This window comes from Hoplias malabaricus, chromosome 8 (genome assembly GCF_029633855.1).
Source record: "Hoplias malabaricus isolate fHopMal1 chromosome 8, fHopMal1.hap1, whole genome shotgun sequence".
Lineage (NCBI taxonomy): Eukaryota > Metazoa > Chordata > Actinopteri > Characiformes > Erythrinidae > Hoplias > Hoplias malabaricus.
Window position 1 is genome coordinate 17,315,038 of NC_089807.1, and position 23,692 is coordinate 17,338,729.

The window sequence follows — 23,692 nt, forward strand, 5'->3', positions numbered from 1 at the left end:
AAGAAGACCCAGGTTAACTCATCATGTCTCAACAAGCACCCTGTGTCATTAGAGGAGGAGGAATGCACACTATCATGCAGTCTATACGAACAGTATTTCAGCAGGTTAAAGATTTAAGGGGAATAATTAAACTTCAAAATGAACAGAAGTAGATTTTTCAACTCATAACTCAAGCGTGAAAGGTATTTTATCATGCACCAATTGTCATTTCCCAACAGTGAAAATTTCTTGTGTTTCATGAAATGAAAGAGTAAGTGAGCACTGAGCTTTCTTTTCCTCATCTCTCATTACCAGAGGGTGCAAAGTCAGGTTCAGAAAAAAAAGCCCTTCAGGAAATTGGTTTCCACTGCCCTGCCACATCTGACACTGCTTTGAGGTCATTAGAGAAGACTGGCACCTGAAATGAAATCCTGGAGAGGCTTACTTTTTACTTTTTCTTTCCCACCTCTTCTGATTATAAAATACCTAACATCAGCACAGTGAATAACTCAATGTAATTACTAAAAAATATTATGAATATTAATATATTATTATTATTATTGTAGTTGTTGTTGCTGTTAATAAGTTCAAGTCTCACTCTGGGTGACTGTCTGTGAGGAGTGTGGTGTGTTCTCCCTGTGTCTGCGTGGGTTTCCTCCGGGTGACTGTCTGTGAGGAGTGTGGTGTGTTCTCCCTGTGTCCGAGTGGGTTTCCTCCGGGTGACTGTCTGTGAGGAGTGTGGTGTGTTCTCCCTGTGTCTGCGTGGGTTTCCTCTGGAATGTCTGTGAGGAATGTGGTGTGTTCTCCCTGTGTCTGCGTGGGTTTCCTCCGGGTGACTGTCTGTGAGGAGTGTGGTGTGTTCTCCCTGTGTCTGCATGGGTTTCCTCTGGGTGACTGTCTGTGAGGAGTGAGGTGTGTTCTCCCTGTGTCTGCATGGGTTTCCTCTGGAATGTCTGTGAGGAGTGTGGTGTGTTCTCCCTGTGTCAGTGGGTTTCCTCCGGGTGACTGTCTGAGGAGTGTGGTGTGTTCTCCCTGTGTCTGCATGGGTTTCCTCTGGGTGACTGTCTGTGAGGAGTGAGGTGTGTTCTCCCTGTGTCTGCATGGGTTTCCTCTGGAATGTCTGTGAGAAGTGTGGTGTGTTCTCCCTGTGTCAGTGGGTTTCCTCCGGGTGACTGTCTGTGAGGAGTGAGGTGTGTTCTCCCTGTGTCTTCGTGGGCTTCCTCCGGGTGACTGTCTGTGAGGAGTGTGGTGTGTTCTCCCTGTGTCAGCGTGGGTTTCCTCCGGGTGACTGTCTGTGAGGAGCGTGGTGTGTTCTCCCTGTGTCCGCGTAGGTTTCCACTGGAATGTCTGTGAGGAGTATGGTGTGTTCTCCCTGTGTCTGCGTGGGTTTCCTCTGGAATGTCTGAAGAGTTTGATGTGTTCTCTCTGTGTCTGCGTGGGTTTCCTCTGTGTGACTGTCTGTGAGGAGTGTGGTGTGTTCTCCCTGTGTCAGCATGGGTTTACTCCGGCTGACTGTCTGTGAGGAGTGTGGTGTGTCCTCCCTGTGTCTGTGTGGGTTTCCTCCAGGTGCTGCGGTTTCCTCCCACAGTCCAAAAACACACGTTGGTAGGTGGATTGGTGACTCCAAAGTGTCCGTAAGTGTGAGTGTGTGTGTTGCCCTGTGAAGGACTGGCGCCCCCTCCAGGGTGTGTTCCTGCCTTGCGCCCAATGATTCTGGGTAGGCTCTGGACCCACCGCGACCCTGAACTCGGTAAGGGTTACAGATAATGAATGAATGAAATTATAATTAATAACTAAATAATAAAGTTTTGTTTTAATTAGTTATGTGATTCATCTCCTTCCAGACTACATTCCACCCCACACTGAGGTCTAAAACAGAATTTGTGTTTTATGTTAAAGCTGTAGGTAAGTTTGTTGTGTTTGGGGGACTGGCCTGGTCAAAAAAACTGATCTGACAATTTGATTTTTGAATGAATATTATTTGGCTTTACAAGGCAACAGCAGTAAACATATGCTTTTTTTTTTCTGCTTGATCTAGTTATTTACGTTTTAACAAGTTTTACATAGCGCAGCTGACAGGTAAACTCACTGTAAAAGAAATCCTGATGATATTTTGGCGCTGGGTGGCGCTAACGCCTTTCATAATGGGCAACAGTTTCTTTTTCTCCGTAATTAGAGTTAACATCACGAGATATTTTCTCAGTTATAGACTTTCAGTTGTGAATAATCTAAATCTTGTGTTTCGACTCAGGCTTGCTGAGGATTTAGCCAATGGATAAACAAATAAAAAATTATATACATTATCTCACATTAAACTTTTTACTGGGTGGTGTTTTTTTTTTGTTTTTTGTTTTTTTGTGGCCAGGTTATTATGTGGCCTTTGCACGAGCATTAAAAAAATATATATTCTGAGAATAAAACTCAGTCGTACCCCTCTGATAGTTGTAGTACTGAATTTATATTTAATTTCTTTTCTGAGGGCATCTTTGGGAGAATGTGTCAGTTCATAGTTTCGCTTAACTTGCTTCTAAGGAATAGAAAGCGAAACTTACGAGAACCACAGCTGTAGACTATTTAAACGGATGATTTCCTCAAAAATTAGGTAACATCCAGCAGTCCCCGAGTTACTGATAACACAAGGTAAGCCTCTCATACTACGTTCTTGTAGAGTTTTGCCATTTTACTACAGATTCTCAGGTCCAACCTGTCCTGCAACACACCAGGCTCAGTTTACTCAATATTTGCTCATTTGTGTTTTAAACTGTCATTACATATTTTAATTAATAGTGGAGACTAAATCAGTCTTCCGTGCTTCTGTTTTCTCCGGAAGCTACTGGGGGTAACTGACCGCACAGCAGGAGAACCGCAAATTAAAAAATAAAAGTATAGGTTTTAGCACTTACACATGTATTTTAATAAAAACAGTACGAGGTGTTTAATTAATAATTTTACCAGCGTCAACATCATCTTAAGTAAGTGTTTGAGTGAAAATATTCGCCAGAAAAAAATAGTTCTTTATAAGCAAACATTAGTCTGGTAATCCAAGGAAATATCTGTATGAAAAAAGATTAATTTAAGAGAGTTGAACATATATATAAAATTCTGTGACATTATAAATATTTATACAATAATGTATTCTCTTTTTAGCTTTGAAATCATGAAGAGCATTCTTGAGGAGGAACTAAAAAAGCTGGAGTGTCATTTTACTTGGGACTTAGAAAAGGAGGATGCCGATCTTAATTTCCTGGAGGTCAAATACACTGAGAGCTTAGCTGTCCAATCTCAGTATGGACAGGATTTCAAGCAGACAATCTTAAATTTTTTGGCCTACATTAAACACTTGCAAGGACTTAATGACAAGGCTCTTGAGTATTTGGAAAAGGCCAAAAATGATTTAAATGTTATTGTAACATATGGAAATTTAGCATGGTTGCAGCATCTCATGTGTAATGATGAAGTGGCCAAGTTTTACCTGGAAAAACTTACTGAAACTGTCCCTAATCCAGAAGAAGCATTGTCAATCCGTGAAGTTCAGAGTGAAAAGGCATGGTCCCTCCTTTGGTTCTCCAAGAAGCACTACAGCAGGGCCAAAGACGTCTTCCAGGAGGCTATAGAAAAAGAACCAGAGGACAAGGAGTGGAACACCGGCTATGCCTTTTCCCTGTTCCACGTGGAGGGGCTGGAGATAAGGGAAGACAAACGTGTGCCTTTCGAAGTGTCCTCTGCTGTGTCACAACTAAAGAAAGCCCTGAAACTGGACCCTGACAATGCCCTGATCCATGTCTATCTGGGGTTGAAGAGCTACAAAAACAAGAGGAATGCAGAAGCATGGGAGCACATGAGAAAAGCATTACGCTTGGCTCCCTATGACCTGAACGTAGTCTTGTATGTTGCTAAGTTCATGAAGAAGGAGGAGTGTTATGACATGGCATTGTCGATGCTGAAGAAAATGTTGGAAAAAGCACCTGACTCTTCACGCTTGCATCATGAACTTGCCAACAATTATCGCTGGAAAGCCAAGCAATTGGGAGACATACACAACCCACAACTTTTGCGACTCTGCATCCACCATTCAGAGGAGGGTGCCCGCCTCAATCCAGATTACCTCTACCCACAGATGGAGTTAGCGAATAGGTATGCCGAAATTAAGAACTGTGCCAAAGCAGAGCAGAAGTTTCAAGAGCTGTTTGCCCGCCCCAACATGAAGCCAGCTGACCTCCAGGCCTGGCATCGCCTGTATGGAGATTTCAACATGTACCGTCTCGGCTCAGAGGCAAAAGCAGTCAAGCATTATAAAGAGGGCATGACACTCCAAAACATATCCACCGAATGGAGAAACTGCAGAAATAAACTCTACAAAGTCCTTCACAATAACCGAAAAGACGTGTATGAGATTCGAACATTTATGCAGTCTTTTAGAAGAAAACATTATCTTCTAGATACTGAGTAGGCTGCCTGTTTATATATGTTATCTGTTACTGAATAACCTGGAAATGTAAACGATTAACAGCTTTTATTTATATGCTCAAAAGTGCTGCTTAATAAAACATCTATATTACACTTTCCTAATCATTTTATTGTCAGATTGCAACCATCAATGCATGACATGCTTGGTGTAGTCTCACATATATAGTAGTACAAACAGAATTTAAATATTGTATCGCAGTATCCTGAAATAGACTCATTTCTTTGACACACACATTATAATTTCAGAAACTGATTTCTTTGCATGTGGGCTGTGTGTAAATGTACTGGCAGTTTGAATTCTATGTCCCTTGAGATATTGCTAAGTGTCTTTAAACTGGGATGAATTTGCTTATTTTATTATGTTCAGTAACTCCAATATACAACTGTAAAAATATTTGTTTGTTTTTTAATTCACGATGCTGTAACCACTTTATTTTTCACCTCTGTGTATTCAGGCAGCAAATAGAAATAAAGCAAGAATATTAACTCCTTTGCAGAACTTGGATTTTGTGAGTTTCTGAAATGATAGTGTTGCAGCTGTGTGAATGGGTTTGGACCGTATTCTCACTCTATCCAGCATGGCCATGGTGCAGACTTGACCAGTTCATTTCTGCGGCACAAACTAAAGCAAAATATCATTTTAATAATGCTGCATGGTGAGAGGAAGTAGCCTCATGGGACAAAAACACAGCAAAATTAAAACATCTGTGTATTATATGTGAGTAGAATGCGTTCCTACTTACAAACCAGTAAGCGTTTTTTTTTTTGTTTGTTTTTTTTTTTTTTTTTGCTGTTGCTTATTTATTTATTTATTTATTAATTTTCAATTTATTTAGATTATTGATGATTCTGCAAATTGTAGTGTGTAGAAATCCATACTACATTAAACACATGCAGTTTTTGCTCCAAAGCCCACTGTAAAAAGTAGCTTATAATCAGTATCTGAGACATGGTAGAGTTGCTATAGTGTTAGCTACAGACAAGTGACTATGAGTTCAAGTGAGTGGCCATGAGTAAAAGTAACATAAGCTTTGAATCATTAATCATTTTGCCAGTCAGTGATGTTGACTGTTATTGAGAACTGGGGCTGAGCTTTGTTGATTTTGCTTGTCAGTCTGTCCCAGTGCTATCAGGTGTACTGAACCAGTGACAATTGTACACCCTACAGCTTTCCTTGTGGCATGTGGGAGTGTCATTGTTGTTCTGCAGAGACAAAAAGCAAAGTTAGTGGAAGGATCTCAAAATTAATTTCATTAATGCTTCTTGTTAAACCATGAACAATCAAAGATCCTTGCTAATTTAAATCATTCTTCAGACTGATGGAAAATGCTGTGTCCATCAAATGCTTCTATGGGGTTAGCATGGCGTCAAATAAATTCCATATCCCTTTTTGTTGCTATATAGAGAACCCTTTACATCAAGGTTATATTTAGAACCATATACAACACATTCTCCAACAATCTGAAGAATTTCATTTATAGCAATGCACCATTTTATCTTATATACAATATTTCTTTGAATGTTCATGGCTCTAAATGCTGTAGAATGATTGTTTTTACTGAGGAAGGACAATCTTTTTAAGAGTGTAGCCTTAATGAGTATCCCACTGTACTTGAGTTCATCCCAGAAGAGCTGGAGGTTGGTGGTGTGTGTGGTGGGGGTCTCGTGACGTCACTGTCGTTGATCAATGAGCTGCTGCAGCTGATGCTGTGCTTTTACAGACCGCTTCTGCCAGTCCAGCAACCAGCTCAGAGTATAAAAAGCCCGAGAGGCAGGAAAGGGTCATCCACAAGCCTCACGATGGAGCGTCTGCTGAAGTCTCCGGGCAGGAGGCGCGAGGAACTGCAGCGCTACCCGCTGCCGGTGCGTTCAACGCGGGCCACTGCCGTCGGCGCCAGCCCGGGATTAGCGACGGCGCAGAGCAGAGCGAACGGAACCCTGAGAGGAGAATACGGAGCAGCTCCCACCTCAGGAGACCGCTATGAGTTTTACTACCATCTGTCGAACGAAGTAAAGCCTCTGAACGAGAAAGAGGTGCTTCAGGGCCTCAATGACCGCTTCGCGACGTTTATCGAGAAAGTTCGTCACCTGGAGAGCGCCAACCAGGCGCTGGAGGCGGAGGTAGAGGCCATTCGTCTCAAAGCCAAGTCCTCCACTGCGCTGTCCAAGGAGTACGAGCCGGAGATGAAGGCGCTGAGGGAGAAGGTGCAGGAAATGGCCGTCCAGAAGCAGCAGGTCGAGCTGAGCCTCCAGAACCTCACGGACGATTTCGGCTCGTTGCGGGAGAAGTGCGAGCTTGAGGCGCGCCACCGAACCGAGGCGGAGGAGAGCGTGCGCGCGCTCCACAAGTTCATCAGCGAGGCGCGCTTGGCCAAGCAGGAGATGGACAGCAAAGCCCGCGCGCTGGCGGACGAGATCAGCTTCCTCAAGAAGAACCATGAGGCCGAGGTGGCGGAGATCGTGGCCCAGATCCAGGAGAGCCAAGTCAGGCATGAAGTGAGAGGCTTCGGCCGAGGAGACATCACCGCGGCGCTCCGAGACATCCGGCAGCAGCTTGAAGGTCACGCCGCAGTGTGCGACGCGCAGCCCGCCGCTGACGAGCGCTTCAGGGCGCACGTGGCCCAGCTGACCAGAGCCGCGGAGGTCAACAGAGAGAACCTCATCACCACCAAGGCCGAGATCAGTGACTACCGGCGCCAGCTGCAGTCCAAATCCGTAGAGCTCGACTCCGTGAAGGGAACCAGAGAAGCGCTGGAGAGGCAGCTGTACGACCTGGAGCAGAGGCACCAAGCTGAGATTCACCACTATCAGGTCAGCTTTCATCTGCCCCTGCCCTGTCTGATTATCCCAGCACAGATTGATTTCAGACATGCTATAGATTAATGATCATTTATCCAGTACTTATGTGATTAGGGGTCATTATTTTCATTTTAAAGCTGATATAACTCACTAAGCAGCCAGTTTCCACCATCACCTGCACCGCTAAACATATAATGATCTCTCCACCAAAATTAGTACAAATATATGCATATTGGCATGTTCATAATCATAAGGGTGTATCAGTGTCTACGTTATGTACTGAGGTTCCCTTTCTGTACCTCGACATAAGCTTAAATCCACTATCAGGTCGGAGCTCACCTTCACCTGCATTGCTGCATTTAGAGAAGACAGAATAAACATTCCATGAATCACATAATTATTGTGCATGGTTTCAGTGCATAAATGAAACCTAAAGAGGTGTTCTCCCTAACTAATAAGCCAGTGTTGGGGTTAGTTTTCTAGCTTTTCTAGAACAGCACTACACAAGAAACGCGTCACTCTCTGAGCTGCTTTCACCTTAACTTTTACAGCTGCACATGAAGCACCACAGGATTCGAACCAGTTCACAAAATATTATCATGGAACTGATGATGGTTTCAGGTTTGCTCATAGGCCGAACCAAAAGCAGTATCTGACATTTGGTTTTACAGCTTTGCAAATCTGAGTTCACCTTCTCAACAGGAACGCTGGTCTGCACTTCTGCACTTTACAAAAGGCAGAGATTATCTTAATTCATGTGCTCCAGTCATGATTTCTGTTAATGTTATTCCTCAGTCTAAGCTCAAACAGTTCCAGTCCGTAACTGTTTATGTTGAGGTTTGTAATTTTCAGGCTTTAAGTACAGCAACACAAATCTGAGGTCTACCACTGTTATTTCAGCCTGTACCTTTAGTGCAGACTGAATGATGGCCTGTAGAACAGATTTCCCAAAGCACCATAAAAATGTATATAATGCATGGCTTCAAGGCTTTTTTTTTTTTGCAAATTAGAAAAAAAAATCTTGTCTTTAACTCAGTAACCACACATGTTAACGTTGACATTTTTCTGGCTTTAAATACAGCAGCTCTGAGCAATTTTTCCTTAACTTTTTAACCATATTTACTGCAGGATGAACTATATCTGACTCTGAATAATGTTCAAAAGACACATGATCAGGACACAAACTAATATTAAAGAAATACTTTTGTTGAGGCCTGTAGCTTTCTAAACTAAACTACTGTTGAACTCTATTTAACTATTTAAAGAACCAGAGCACTAGACCCAGATTAAGCCATAACCACTGTTATAATGAATACCCTTTGGTAGTTTTTCAATGACTCTGAAGTTTAATTCAAGATGAGGCTTAATCATTGTCCAGGAAAACAGCACTGTGTTTTAACAGTTTTATTTTTTAAACTATAACTCCCAGGACACCATCAGAGAGTTGGAACATGAGCTGAAGTCCACCAGATATGACATGAGCAGTCATGTGCAGGAGTACCAGGATCTGCTGAATGTGAAACTGGCTTTGGATGCAGAAATCTATTCTTACAGGTACAGGACACAACCCAGTATCTCTGAAGACTCAGTGAATACGAATTCCTACTTATTACTTATTGTTTTAATTAACTTTGCAAAGAGGTTTAAAGTCATACCATGTTAGCAAGTTACAACATGCCAAAAGGGTTGTAAAAATATGTAACAGCTAGCATCTGACATTTATATACTTCTTTCCAAACAGAAAACTGTTGGAGGGCGAAGAATCAAGGTACTCCACTCTCTCTGATGCACATGTTTCAGTACCTTATGTTTATAGGCAGTCGCCCATCTATACTCTCCCTTGTGTCATAAGACAGGGGGGAGCACCCCGGAAAGCAGAGCCGCAGTACAAGTTTGTTGAGGAGATCATTACAGAGACCACCAGTGAAGATGTGGAGATATCAGACACAGGGTCTGAGAATGGCAATGGGGTAGGAGAGGATGAAAAAACAGACAAAGTGTGCAGTGAAGAAGAGGATGAAGGTAAGACGGCACAAAGTGACGTCCAGTTGAAAGACCAAGTATCACCCAGTGAGGATGTCCAAGGCAGCCCCAAACCAGAGGAACAGGAAGATATAGAACCGCCAACAGTAAATGAAGATGAATTAATAAAGCCCTCAATCAATACAAGTGTGGTTCCTAAGGAAGATGACCTGGGCAAAGGGCCAATACTAAGTGAAGTTCCTGCAGCAGAACCCACAGGAGAGAAAGCTGAGGATAAAGATGAAACCAAAGACACAGTGTCCAAAATCCAAGAGGGTGATACAGAATCTGAAGTCAAAATACAGGCAGATATAACCAGTGTTGATGAAGTGCCCAAGCATGAAATTCACAAAGAATCTGTAGAAGACAAAGATATGAAACCAAAGCCAACAGAGCAAACAGCTGCTCCTGAGGATATGGCACAGCTGAAAGAAAAGTCAGATCGTCCTGATTCACCCCCACCGAAAGACTCTATGCCACAAGAAAATACTACAGAGGAAAAATCTCAAGAAACAGATGACAAAAAGGTGACAGAAATCCTGAAGCCTGTAGCAGAACCTGAAAATGCCACCGCTGCAAAATCAGAGACAAACAAGGAAACTAGTGAGGTGAAACCTGTGGAGGTGGACGGATCCAATGCTGACTCAAAGCCAGCATCACAAAACGCTGAGACAGAACTGGAGACTGCTCAAAAGGAGGACAGCAAAGCAGAAACACAAGATAGAGTAGACATCTCAAAAGCAGATGTACACGACACTCAGGGGGCAGAAAGTACAATGAAAAAGGTTGTGGAGGATGTACGCAAAGACCTAGAAGCAGTAGAAGCAAAGGGAGAGAAGAAAGAAGCAGCACCAAAAGATGAAGACAAGGAATCCAAATCTGAACAGCCAGCAGAGAAGAAAGTGGATAGCAAACCAGCTGGTGATACACAAAGTGTGAAAGCAGAAATAGGAGAAAGTGCCAAGTCAAATAAGGGTCAAGACACTGAAGATGATGTTTCTAAATCTGTTGCAAAGGAAACAAAATTTGAATCATCTGAGAAAAAGGAGAGTGGTACAAAGGACAGTGTAGACAGTACAAAAATAGACACAGAACAAAGTGTGAAGTCAAAGGAAGTAGAAAAAGCGCTTGATCAAAAACAGTCAAAAGAAGAGCAGCAAAAAGCTGTGACAGTAGAGACATCTGAGGAGCAGTCACAGAAACATGCAGAGACCTCTAAAGATAATGTGGTAGACAGTGGTAACATAAAGGAAAAAGAAACAATCCAACTCACTGAAAAACAGCCTGAGGCCATTCAGAAAAGCGAACCCTCAAAACCTGTAGAAAAGGAAATGGAATCTGAGGAAAAAATTGAGAATAAAGAAATTAAAGAAAGCAAATTGGAGGCTTCTAAAGAAACCAAAGAGGAGGAAATAATCAAGTCTCAAGACCAAGGAACAGCCAGTAGTGCCTCCAAAGACATACAGCTTGAACAAAGTGTACCAAAGAGTTCAGTGGAGAAAGAGCAAATGGAAGACCAATCTAAAACAGACCCAGGCGCCCAAGTTACCAAGACCAGTGCCATAGAAAAAAAGCTTACTAAAGTGGACGGCACAGACACTGACAAAGAAACTGCACCACCACCAAAACCTGAAAGTACAGAGCTTGCTCCAAAATTGTCATCAAAGGATGAACATGAAAAAGTGCAGAAAGCTGTCATCACCAACGTGAAGGAAACTGCAGACCAGGAAAAAGATCTGCCAAAAGTAGCTGAAAATGGAGTATCTATTTAGAAGATGTAAGGAAGCAAACAGTAGTGTATTCAAAGATTGTGTGATTGTAACTGCTTTAAAAATTGCACGACTAGAGATTTCAGCTTAACAAGAAATTGCAGTGGTTAATTGCTTCAATCATGGCTGCATTTGCTGTATGCATGAATCTGAAGAATGTAAAAAATAAGTAGAATGCATAAGATCAAATGAAATATTTTGCGATACTTCTAGCACTGGTTAGAGAGATGTGTATAGTACTGCTATATATTGCTGAATAAATATTTCAGAATATGAATCTTTTGGTCTTTTCTTCACAAGTTATTACATAAACCAAGCTCATTCTTAAATTCAGTTCTGTAGTCCACAGAACACAAAAGCAGCAACAGTATAAATGTTTAGAAAACTCTCTCACACCCAGCATGTGGTACCTGAACAGTTTTAAGTGATTAAAACATTCTAATTCGTTTGTGATTAAACTGTATTTACCACATTAATGAAAACTGTTAGAAATAAAGAACTGAATAGAACAGAAATAATACTGTTAGAGTGGGCGCTTGCTCATGGACTGCTTAAAAACCTAAAACTCCAAGACTTTACATTTAATTAAAACTGATACCGAGAAATATTCGAGTAATACCGAGTGATTTTCTTGAACATTAGACCATTTAAAGCACAGGTAAATGTAATATGAGTTGTCATGGGTTTATACTTTTAGCCCAGTATCCAACCTAGCATGTTCTGTTGCTGTCAGGCAAATGTCGATTTTAGGTATCAGATACATTCCAAGACCACCCACGAAAAACGAATTTCCTCAAAGTTTTTTTTTTATGTATTTAACTAGTATTTGGACTTTTAAAACCCTCCGTTACTGTTAACAACCCACCCTTTGCATTAAACAGTCATTCTATAGTGTTTTTCAGTTGGAACTACATGTGATATCCTACCAGTTTCTTTAATAGAGTAATTCCTAAGCTGTGATTTAGCGTAAGTAAATTTCACTCGGAAGAAATACTTGTAAATGATATATTTTTTCACCTACAGGCCTAGTGTAATACATGTAAATAATAAACAAATACTTTTAATATACACACCATAAGAAAATTATATTTTTAGGGGATATAGCAGCCATAAGCCCCCTTGAAAAAACCCGCAAAGTAGCGAATCTGCGAAAGATGAACTGCGAAGTAGTGAGGAATTACCGTATACTACACTATATATACTATTTTCCTTTTAAATGGCCAAGTAAATTCATTTTGAAGACAGGTTGAAGTCAAGTCAATAACATCAAGCAGTCAACATAAAACCCTTAGAGGAGTTCAAAGACTTTATTGAAAAGTTAACACATACACATAAGGACCTCTAAGGTTTTGTGAAAGCACAACTTCAGGAAGTTAGGCTCATGATGGCGACACCGAACGCTTTAAGTGCTAAAGTCAAACTCATCCAGAGTACCCATTTTGGCATTTTACAATAAGCTTCACCTAGTCGTCTGTGCAGAAAACAAAAAAGCCAGCCATGCTTTCCCAATACTTGTTCCATAGGTTTTCAGACATTCACCCAATTAGGCCACCCAAAAACTGCTTAGTTTAAGAGCAGCCTTCAAGTACAACTTTATTTTAATCACAATGGCTGATAAAGCAAATAATGGTACATTACAGCATGTCCCTGTGTGTATGAGGGGGAAAAGAAACGAAACATATAAAGGTGTTTAAATAATAGCAGGTATAACCTTTAAAACTGGGTTAAGCGGTTGCATAAGCTGTGTTCAGACGACTAAGGAATATCAGACGATACAATTGATGAAATCTGAGACATAGTTTGTCATATTCTCCTAGATCACCAGCGTCTTACTGAAGAGGTAACATGTGGGCTCTGACGGCCACTGCTGCAGATGGAGAAGAATTTCATTGCCATGGCAGTGCTGGATTCAGATGAGGAAATGACGAACTACAAACCAAAAACGGGCACCATAAACAGAAATGGGTAAAAATAAACACCACCGCAATGGTTACGGAAAATGATTGCTTTTGTTGTAGCCTTTGAACATCCCATCCAGAATTCCCCTGCTGGTTACATTGGAGACAGATTTAAGGCCAGATTCCTCTGATATTCCCTCATCCCTGATGTAAGTAACTGCTGGGCTTTAGGCCTCCAGCTCCAGCCCCAGCCCCAGCTTGTGGCCACCAGAATTGATGCTTTTCCCATCAACCAGAGCAGACAGGGTCAACTTCACACCTGCACAAAACCATGATAGCACCGTCTCAGTGAAGCAGCAAAAAAAGCTTTGGTAATTTTAAACTGCATTTTATTGCTTGTTCTTGCAAAAAACCCCAATGAATTTAGGCTTTGTACACAAAGGCTTGACTGTCACATTTAGCTGACAGATACCATACCTGGTCTCAGGGTCTGCGTGTACCCAACACCAACAAGACTAGTATTGTTCACTTTGGCCTGCAAAGTAGGTAAAATTAAGAGTTTAACACTCAGTGAAATGGCACAGAACAGAAGAAAAAATAAAAAGCAAAATCCTACAACAATATCAGCTTAATGCTTTCTGAATCCTCCTCCTATGAATTTCCATCCAATTCATAAAACAAAGATTAGTACAGAATACTATAACTACAATAAATCAACCATCCTGAAACTTCCAAAACAGAACAACAAGCCTTGCCATGGTTAAAAATAAGGCAAGGCAAATTATACAGAAACATGGGACAGTGAAAACCAAGATAGCTCCTAAATATACAGAATTAGCAGCAAACTTCACCCACACATTGTCAAATTCCTATGAAAAGAGGTATGTTCATATATCTACCAAGCTGTTCTCTGGGTAGTGATAAAGTTTAATATTATATCTTGTTAAAAGATAACTCTGTAAAATGAATAATTTAAAATTCATTAAATACTGTCTGCAACAAAGACAAGATCACAGAACCAAACTGCTCAAGATGTGCCATAGTCTGTGTAACAAACTTGGAGCCCTGCTTAGATATTCCTACCCATTCCATCCATAAATACTGAAAGACCCTAATTGGTGGCACTGATATTTAAAATACAGACTGAAATGCTGAGATGACGTCAATCAATAGTCCCAAGTCACGTGAAAATGGAAACTTGATTATCTACTTTGGAAACATTATCAGCCACGTAAAACGAATCCAGCAGCGGATTAAATCTTAAGTCATGTTAATTCCAACAGTTACATCCTAAATTAATTTTAAAGCACTCACGCTGATGGAGGCATCCTTATCCAACTGGTACTTAGCAGCAATGCCAAAGCGTGTGCTGTTGCTGCCTGCAGTCCAAGCCAGATTCACGGCTGTCTCCAGGTTGTCACTCACTTTCTGGTAGATGGAACCAGCAAACTCTGAGCCATCATTACTGCAGTGAGTAAGAGAAATTCCAAAATTTAAGCATCATATTCTACTTCTACTGTATAGCATCAGATATACACTTGTCTGTATTACACTTTGGCTTTTGGCTAACTGTATCTATGATTGTCATTTCTCAATACATAACTCCAAAGAATATTCTCAATGAATCACTTCTACATAATGCAAATCTACATTATCACAAATCATCAAAAGGGTGCTCTGTGGATTTGTACTTACACATTGGTGTGCAGCTGAAAGTCTCCTGTCTTGTAGCCAACAGCAAAGTTGTTCTGAGTCATCTTTGACTTGGCTGTGTCAAATGACATCTGATAGCCAGCAAGCCATCCCTCATAACCAACCACTGCAGCACCATGGATAGTTGGACCAGCGAAGTCAAAGTCAACATCACAGCCCACATTGACATATTCGCGTTTGTACGCAGTCTTGACTTTTCCACTCTTCTTGCTGTTGAATGCCATATAATATTCATGGTTAGAGGGTAAACAGCTGGTATTAACTAATAACGCCCCACTACAGACCCCTATGTACAGACACAAAAGTACATAGAAACCCAAATTCAAAAAAATGTATACACATTTTGCTGGGAAAATAACAGGTAATTTTTATAAACTGCAGGAAAAACAAGATCATAATCATGTTGACAATAACACAACGCAAGGTTGCTCAAGCATATCTTTCTCAGATGACAAAATATATATATAAATAGTTCAGAACTAGTGACATGGGAGCAGCCCTAGACTACAGACCAATTACCAATACAAGTATAAAAGGGAGAAAGGATTTAAACTTCAACACTAGATGAAATTGCTGCAGTGAACTCAGGGGGGCAATATTATATTTCCTGTAAGATTCAAACTATGTCTAAATAAAGTGTTAGACTATGCTCAGGGTAAGAATAATGAATCTCTCTCAGCCTGCACCATAAATCAGAGCTTACTTTTGCTGTGGTGTGCAAAAACCTTGTTCTTTAAATAGGCCACCCATAGTGACCCCTACTTAATAATATTCAAAACAGCACAAAACGCTGGCTTTCCGAATAATATGTTATTTCAATAACATTTCAAAACCCATGTCCTGCAAAAAGAGAGTGTTTTGGAGTAATAAGCCATACAGACGTTAGAAAAACACCAGATGCCAGTATAAATAAATACTTATTGTCCATTTTAAAGTCTAGTTAAATGGTACATAAAAGACACAATTTTTCAAGTTCCTAGTACAACACAAGCAGCGTCATTCATTGTCTCCTTTTTTCCACTGATGACATTCAGCCTTACATCAGAGAATGCAATGTCAATGTGATGGTCATTTGAGAATGCAGATCCAGGCACGTCCTATACGAGACACCTCTCAAAGACTTAGCATTCAGACATGATTTACGGTCCCCAAAATACACTGCAGGTTTGTTATGTCAGGATACATTTGCAAGTCATCCATAAAATAAAAAATATATACATCTGACAAACCACGCTTACTAAAAACATGAACAGAACTCCAGCAGATCAAGAAACCTACCCTGTGTTTGGTGAGAAGGTGGTATCAAAAGTCAACTTTAGTCCCTTCGCAATCTATAAAAAGTGGAAGCAAATAGTTCAGTGCAATGAAGAGAACCTTCTAAACAGCATAAACCCCACTTCCATCGTTTCTGCGGCCTTACCTGATCTTCAATGGTGATCTCTGTACCCAAAGTGTTGTCAGTGTTCCACTTCTCTGTAAAGGTCAGGCCATATTCAGACCTCTTGTATTTGGTTTCCAGACTGCCTACAACTTTGCTGGTATCAGTATTAGAGGACCCAGAAGTCTTGAACTCCTGTCATAAGTGAAACAAAAAGCAGTATTTCACATCACTGATTCATTATCGACTGGAACCGGAAAAACCAGTTGTTCAAGGTAATGAAAGCATGTCATTAGCCACACACTAGTAACTTTTAATTATATAAATAGTCATCAAAATGTTGATTTAAATAACACTTACCACACCACTAGCTGATTTTGTCTTGACATCAAGCTTCACCACACCAAAGCCTTTCACATAAAGGAAACAAATACGCAGCAAAATAATTACAACAAAAGAATTACACTAACATTACAGTTACATTATAAATATTTCCAAGACATTTTAAAAAACAGCCATTACCATATCCTTTGTTGAAAATGTCTTTGGCAGATTTTCCAAGATCAGCATAGCATGGGGGGACTGCCATTCTGCAAAAGCACAATGTTCACGCAGATCACATATAGCTTTAGGAGTTAGGAGAACCAACATTCATTCAGCCAACTGAGCCACACCTACTGGCAATTTGCCAAAGTGCAAAATTCTTTTCAAAAAAATCCACAAGCCCAATAAAAGAGGGTGTGACTGATTACCTAAAAAACATTCAACTATAATCTGCCATAATTTGTCTCACAGACGCCGTGTTAGCAGTCTGATAACTGGCCCTGTGTTTTTCTCATGGTTGTCTGAGCTAATATGACCTGACAGCAGGCTCCACCTTTCTGAGTAACTAAAAGGAGGAAGTGACCACATTACAACAGCTTCTATGCACGGATGCACTGCATGGAAATCTAATGTAATGGGAAATCCACATTTGTCAGTAGAGCTAGATGATTACTTTTTTTTTTTTGTTTAATTGAAATTGCTTTTTGAAAGAGAGCAATTTCATATACTTCATTCCTGAGCATTGTCTTATGCATTAAGTGGACAATTTAACTTATAAATGCAGAAAACATGGATCGTGAACCAGTTTATATATTTCATTTAACATTTAAGCCTCACGCATTAAATATGTTGGAGTCTTCCTTCATCTACATAAATATTATATATATTTAATTATAAAACAATCACATTTTAAATGTAGGTGAAATATTTTCCACAAATTTTACTATCCGACTACTGTACTATTAGTCAAAAGAGGAGCCAGGCTTGTACTGCCCAAAGCAGGAGAGGTCAAAGGATCGTGTCAATTTCTAGTGCAAACTACACTGAAATGTAACTAGTGATGTCCAGCTGTGCTTATATTTTAAGGTCAGTGCCAGCATGACCAATTATGTCCTTGTCCATCATGCTGTCCCCTATGTCAAAGAAAACTCCAGCCTTAAAAAACGAGTAATGTGTCTACACCTCCTATTTCAGGAAGTCTCAGTTATCTTTTACAGTAAATTGAGTAATGCGTTTAGAAAGAAGTGAATGTCAGGGTCATTCAAAGCTCAAACGACATGGGGCTTGGAAACAAAACAAATAGAGAGAAAACCCAATAAGGACGAAATACTGACAAGGTTAAAACGGGAAGCCATCTTGGCTGGACAGTTCCTGTGGCTAGAAACAATGACCCGAGGACAGCTCAAATACCAGCAAAAAATAAAATATATGAAATCCTCAGTAAGAAAAGCACTTTGGTGTGTTCCTGAGCTTATAAACAATTGTCACACATTATGGAAGTGATTTCAGAAGACGTCAAACTTCAGAGCTCCAACGCATATTCCATCTGTCGGCTTGGCGCATGTTAGCTTTAGGGGACAGTCAGCTAGCAATAAGCTAATGTTAGCGCGCCCACGGAGGAAAAAGGGTGTGTGGGTTTCTACTGTGTATTTCTAAAGAAAGTTACAGAATAGTGAAAACTGGCTTGCGCTGTCTGCAGTTTAATGCAGTGGTCAGCACTGATCATCTGTGGTCAACCGGGAGGATTCAATGACTCAATAATTCTGTCGATAACGGTTCCAGCACGCTGTTCCTACGGAGGATAAAACCATAAACGGTCAAAGTTACCAGTCTAAACTGGTCACTAATAACATAACTCGTCTCTCCAGTCCAGCTTAACTCTCCCGGTGTCCATTTTGCCGTATACACCGGGCACTGCTATTACATCATTCCCCGGTCGAACGGGCCTCGCCGGCTCCACAGCGTGAGGCTTAAGTGGCTTTCACATCCGATAACTAACGTCACTTATTCCTGGTCTCCAAGTTGTTCCCGGAGTGCAAATAACGTTAGTGCTGCTTCGTTTAAGATTGAAGGAGTGGGGATTGGAACAAAATGTTTGGGGGAATATGAAGTCAGTTTCTGTCTCACCTCTCTGTCACGGAGCCTATGTTAACGCTAACCTAGCAAGCAGTCGAGTTAGCTTCAGACACACCAACACCACGCTAAAGACTGAAACCGCGCCCGAACAGACACACTAAATGTGCCAGAGTTTATCTGGCTGTGGGGTCTCACCTGTTGGTGTGTTGTTGAGGGTGGGAGTGCAGGTGACTGGGCGCTGGCGCTGGCTCCGGCTCTGCGTGTGTGGGTGACTGTGAGCTCAGCGGCTGGAGGAGAACTGAAGGAGACTGAAGAGCAGCGGCTCCCAGCTTTTACACACAGCGCCGCCGAAGCGCTCAGGACCCTATCATCAGCACAGTAACCGCCGCCTGAGTGGAAATATACACACTACGCTACACAGTTTTCCACATAGGTTACTACACCGCACCACAGAGAGGGTATTTACAACTTTATATTTATTCACACGCGGTTATGCCACCACTTGTCAATTGTTTTATATTTTACAACTTTATTTTTACACATAGAGGCGTGAACAAACGGCAACTGCAGCCCTTATTATGTAAATCGGAAAATGTCAAAGTAAAAGCTGCAATGCACTAATGAAATTGTCGATGATTACGATGCTGCGTGTTTCGTCATTCAATATAAAAAAAAAGCATTTTTTAGAGATTTAAGGATAATCGTTATATCTAAGTTTAACAATGCGGTTCATACATTTAATAAATAGTACCCTCAGTTTAAAAAGTAGTCACATGGAATGAGGCATTGTTCGTTATTAAATTTATATAAACGATTATAGACAATGAATGAATCAGTTAATGGAAATTAATGGCCAATTTATTAAACAGAGGGAACGAATTATTCAAACTTAGATAACACTGTAAACTTTAAAACAGAGGGGTGAGGCCTGCCATCACTTACTTCACATTTTAGATGTACTGATATGCTTTATTCCTGTGTAATACTACAGCAGTTTTCATGAATACAGCAGTTTTCAGCATGTCATAAGCTTTTTGTCCTCGGTTCTGTTTTGCCACTAGAGGCCACTATGTGATAGACAGCATCAAGTCTTCGTCTTCCCTTGTATTATGAGCTGTGTTGCGTGATTGAGACTGCATTTAATCAGCTGACATCTACTCAGCTTTTATGCTGAGAGTTTACAAATACTTTATTACAATGTTATTACTGAACTATAGAGATTTGCACCAGTAAATACAGTAATAGCTCAAATATTTATCAACACCTCTTTAAATTTGTTGAAATGTTGCTTTGTTGGTTCATTTGTGGAGGCATAGCATGTATATTCTCCACAGAATGTCTGTGCATAATCTGTTTTTACTAAATGTTTGCTTGTGGCAAACCCTCATGGTGCCTACAGACTATTACCCTTGATATCCTCTCCCTCTGTTGCTACCCTCTATTAGTGATTCAAATCTGTTCTCTGCGATAGGATCCAGATTATGTGATAGGATCGACTGCTTATGACTCTTTTAGTTATAATCCTAAATAATATCAGTCATCTGTTGACTTTTTCTTTTCTCATTTTTGGCATCCTGTTCTAAATGGGATGTGAATCTGTTAAAAAAAAACAGCGAAGACAGGCATCAATTCATTTTCCAAAAGGAAAAAACAACAACTTGTGAATACACAGCAGTTGGGCATAACACATTATCACCTTTATTCTACACCCTGTCCTTTTGATCAGCCTCACTTACAATATAGGTGCATTTTGTAGTTCTACTGAGACTGTAATCCATCGGTTGCTCTGCACACTTTTTTTCACACGTTTTTTAATAGTCAGAAACCACCAAGACCACAATAGTACAGGTATATTTGGGTGGTGGATCATTCTCACCACTGCAGTGATGTTGACAGGGTGGTGGTGTGTTAGTGTATAGTGCTGCACGAGTTTTTACAAACTGTGAGCCCTCACTGTCTGCTCTACCACACTTACCTTGTTTGTCTACAGTGTAGATGTAAAGTCAGAGACAGTAGCTCACCTGTTGATGCGCAGTTAGTGTTAGCCATCTTCAGGTTCTTTAACTGTGGTCACAGGACGCTGACGATAGAATGCTGCTCTCCATTCTTGGCTGAACATTTTTGGCTGGTGGACTTTCTCAGTCCAGCTGTGCCATTAAAGTGTTCAAAAAAATCCAGCAGCAGTCCATTTTATATTCATTCTCACTCCTACGAGAGGATTATTAGAACACTGCTCACAGACTGCACAATTTGCAAGAAAAAAAAATACAAACAAACAAAAAACAATAGTGATCTCAGTATATAATTTTTATACTAGACCTATATAGAATATTTTAACTGTATTATGTGCACTATGTGCATGATACACATACACATTTACTCAGCTGGTAGGAACAGGAGGTAATTCAGAGTAAGTATTTCATAATACTGAGTAAAAGCTTCTTTCTCTGTGTAAATGGCAATATACTTTTGAATCTTGAATCTTACATGGGCTAAAGAACACACAAAAGCAAGTTAAGGCTATACTATGGCACTGTGTGGGCGGCACACAGTGCCACCGCTCACCTCCCAGCGCTGGGATTTTGAGTTCAAGTCCAATCTGGGTAGAGTTTCAAGGTGTCCTTGTGACTGCATGGGTTTTCTCTGGTGTCTTGGTTTTCTTCCCAAAAAGACATGGAGGTTAGGTGAATTAATACTCTTAATACTCTTAAAAGTAAAAAACCCTGTCCTTGTTGTGAGTGAACGAGTGTGTATGTGAATGTCTGTATCTGTGTATTCCCAGGGGGGCAGTGTACACTGTTCGCATTTGCCATTTCGTGTCTGTGTATGACACACTCCTAAAAATAAATTTGCTACAAAAAGTTATTCGAGTGATGCCATATAACAAACACTTTTGGTTCCATAAAGACCCATGTGTGTTAATATGTTTCAGTTGGTAAAATGCCTTGTGTAATTTTCTCTCTGGTGAAGGAACCACTACTAGTGAAATATACGTTTATACATGTGGTGCAAGGCACAAAATACATGTCTTACAACTGCTTGTTAGTGTAATCTGATACAGCTGGTGCTAAAGTGGTCTGTGGAATGTTTTGAAGTGTTTTTATATGGTTGGATAGCTAAAGACTTGTGTGTATATATGTATATATATATATATATATATATATATATAAGTTGATGCAACATGATGTTAACATACTCTAGTCCAGCTTTTCAGTAAAATTTTATATTATAATATTGTGTAAGTAAGGGCGGCACAGTGGTGCAGCCGGTAGTGTCGCAGTCACACAGCTCCAGGGGCCTGGAGGTTGTGGGTTCGATTCCCGCTCCGGGTGACTGTCTGTGAGGTGACTTTCCTCCCACAGTCCAAAAACACATGTTGGTAGGTGGATTGGCGACTCGAAAGTGTCCGTAGGTGTGAGTGAATGTGTGTGTGTCTGTGTTGCCCTGTGAGGGACTGGCGTCCCCTCCAGGGTGTATTCCCGCCTTGCGCCTGATGATTCCAGGTAGGCTCTGGACCCCCCGCGACCCTAAATTGGATAAGCGGTTACGGATGGAAGGATGGAGTATAACATGCATTAGTTTTGAGTGTTACCCAAAAAAGTATATAAGTTTGCTTTATATTTGTTTGTTAATTGGTTTATTTATTAATGCAGGTCAAAAAGTGTTTCCTTATCACAGCCATCTGTTTATATTCACAGTTCATACGCTGTACTATCTTTTCCAATTTTTCCTTTTATCTTTGGAATTGAGGTTTGTATTTCACAATTTCACTATTTATTATTGTATTTCACTGATTTATTTTTTTATTAATAACAATTTAGTTTATGGAGTGTATATACACTAATCAGCTATAAAATTAAAATGAACCTATTGTTTCACAGTTCATTGTCCACTTAATTAGCTCCGCTATCTCTATATGTGCACACTTTAGTTCTACAATTGCCCGTCTTTGCTCTGCATACTTTGTTCTTCAATGGTAAGGATGACCACAGATCATTCTCAGCGCCGCAGTGACACGGACACGGTGATGGACTGGACTAATAATAGTTCACTAACCAAATAATATTCAGCCAACAGCATCCTGTGACCATGATAAAGCACTAGAGGGTGATCAACACAACATTTAAGCTACAGTCTTTGACACTACAAAGTGGACCAACAAGAGAGGTATGTCCCAAATCACACTTGCTTGGCAGTGATCCTGTGGGGGGTCTTCATCAATGAAACACAGGGAGAACGGGGTAAACAAAGTATGCAGAGTAATTGATTGACTGCAGTGTGTAAGTGCACCTTTATGGTTAGTGGAGGTGATAAAACAGATAACGCATAGAAACAAGGTGGCCGTTTTAACGTTTTGGTTGACTTACGTAAATGTACTTACTTGTAAATATATTTGATTACAACTGATTAAAGGATTGGGGAAGATGTACTTTACTGAAGCATATTTTAAGCATGCATTTAATTACTTTTTCAAGTGAAGAATGTCTTTTAATGGTAACATACGCATTTACAACTTTAAAATGCCCTTCACAACTATCAAATACTAGGAGATCAAAACAACATTTTATATAAAATGTGATACAGCCCACAGTTGGACTAATTCATTCTAATATAAGCTGCTGTCACGCATCATTAAACAAAGAAAACACTAATCAATACATGCAAATCAGATTTTCTGTCCATTCTCCACTTCGGCTGGACACAGAAAAACAGATAAAAGAGCTGCTGAAGTTTGCTAATTCAGTTTCTGATAATGTGCTGTGTAAGGTGCAAGTATAAAATGATTTCTTCTGGACTGGTAAAAGATGAAAGCTGGAGGACTGCCATTGTTAACAGTTCTTCTGTTGGTCAATGGAGCTGAACACTGGACTCTTATTCAGTGGAATATTCAGAGTAATGAAGAGAGAGATCTGAGCCATGTGTCTGAGCATATCCCAGAAGCATAAAACTGAGCTTAAATGCCCTTGGCAAATCTCATCATCTCAATCAGGTGCTTTTTAAAGATTCTGGGCAAGGCTCCAGTTTGCTATCTCAGTAGCTCCACAAGCAGGTTGTAACAAGGCTCAGAGACAATGAGATTTCCACTGATTCATGATGGATGAATGTTGGTGTGAACTGGCACACTTCATATTCAACTGAGAGGCAATAGCAGTCTAAATGAATGAAGCAAATGATGCCCTGGGAGTTGTAGAACTGGCGGCTCATGTGTTCTTTGTACAACGAGCAGTAGTTTATTGACCATGCTTTATTACAGTACAGTTGTTTTC

The 23,692-nt window shown here is 40.5% G+C and overlaps 3 protein-coding genes across 4 annotated transcripts; 2 read left to right on the forward strand and 1 right to left on the reverse strand.

Moving 5' to 3' along the window:
* The first annotated feature begins 2,555 nt into the window (after positions 1 to 2,555).
* On the forward strand, positions 2,556 to 4,978 carry ifit8 (interferon-induced protein with tetratricopeptide repeats 8). Its single transcript, XM_066679064.1, has 2 exons — positions 2,556 to 2,619; positions 3,127 to 4,978. The coding sequence occupies exon 2, from the start codon at positions 3,137 to 3,139 to the stop codon at positions 4,427 to 4,429; it is 1,293 nt and encodes a 430-aa protein (XP_066535161.1). The 5' UTR covers positions 2,556 to 2,619; positions 3,127 to 3,136; the 3' UTR covers positions 4,430 to 4,978.
* Positions 4,979 to 6,167: 1,189 nt separating this feature from the next.
* On the forward strand, positions 6,168 to 11,256 carry LOC136705853 (neurofilament medium polypeptide). Of its 2 annotated transcripts, XM_066679650.1 has the most exons (4): positions 6,168 to 7,257; positions 8,675 to 8,799; positions 8,987 to 9,013; positions 9,098 to 11,256. In XM_066679650.1, exons 1-4 carry the CDS (start codon positions 6,247 to 6,249, stop codon positions 11,037 to 11,039), a joined length of 3,105 nt encoding a protein of 1,034 aa, XP_066535747.1. In that variant the 5' UTR covers positions 6,168 to 6,246; the 3' UTR covers positions 11,040 to 11,256. The 2 variants fall into 2 exon arrangements, with proteins under 2 accessions (XP_066535747.1, XP_066535746.1); XM_066679649.1 differs by having other exon boundaries at positions 8,987 to 11,256.
* Positions 11,257 to 12,331: 1,075 nt separating this feature from the next.
* vdac2 (voltage-dependent anion channel 2) lies at positions 12,332 to 18,787 on the reverse strand. Its single transcript, XM_066679280.1, has 9 exons — positions 18,621 to 18,787; positions 16,548 to 16,615; positions 16,386 to 16,435; positions 16,068 to 16,220; positions 15,926 to 15,978; positions 14,630 to 14,857; positions 14,249 to 14,399; positions 13,412 to 13,469; positions 12,332 to 13,253 (listed from the first exon to the last, which is right to left on the reverse strand). The coding sequence occupies exons 2-9, from the start codon at positions 16,612 to 16,614 to the stop codon at positions 13,162 to 13,164; spliced, it is 852 nt and encodes a 283-aa protein (XP_066535377.1). The 5' UTR covers position 16,615; positions 18,621 to 18,787; the 3' UTR covers positions 12,332 to 13,161.
* Positions 18,788 to 23,692: the final 4,905 nt, after the last annotated feature.

Excerpts from the sequence above, each read along its gene's own strand:
- LOC136705853 (XM_066679649.1), top strand. The coding sequence starts at position 6,247 with ATGGAGCGTCTGCTGAAGTCTCCGGGCAGGAGGCGCGAGGAACTGCAG. Across the intron at positions 7,258-8,674 it reads CTGAGATTCACCACTATCAG|GACACCATCAGAGAGTTGGA; the intron begins GTCAGCTTTCAT and ends TATAACTCCCAG. Across the intron at positions 8,800-8,986 it reads GCAGAAATCTATTCTTACAG|AAAACTGTTGGAGGGCGAAG; the intron begins GTACAGGACACA and ends CTTTCCAAACAG.
- ifit8 (XM_066679064.1), top strand. The coding sequence starts at position 3,137 with ATGAAGAGCATTCTTGAGGAGGAACTAAAAAAGCTGGAGTGTCATTTT.
- vdac2 (XM_066679280.1), bottom strand. The coding sequence starts at position 16,614 with ATGGCAGTCCCCCCATGCTATGCTGATCTTGGAAAATCTGCCAAAGAC. Across the intron at positions 16,221-16,385 it reads CAAAATCAGCTAGTGGTGTG|GAGTTCAAGACTTCTGGGTC; the intron begins GTAAGTGTTATT and ends CACTTATGACAG. Across the intron at positions 13,254-13,411 it reads CACGCAGACCCTGAGACCAG|GTGTGAAGTTGACCCTGTCT; the intron begins GTATGGTATCTG and ends GGTTTTGTGCAG.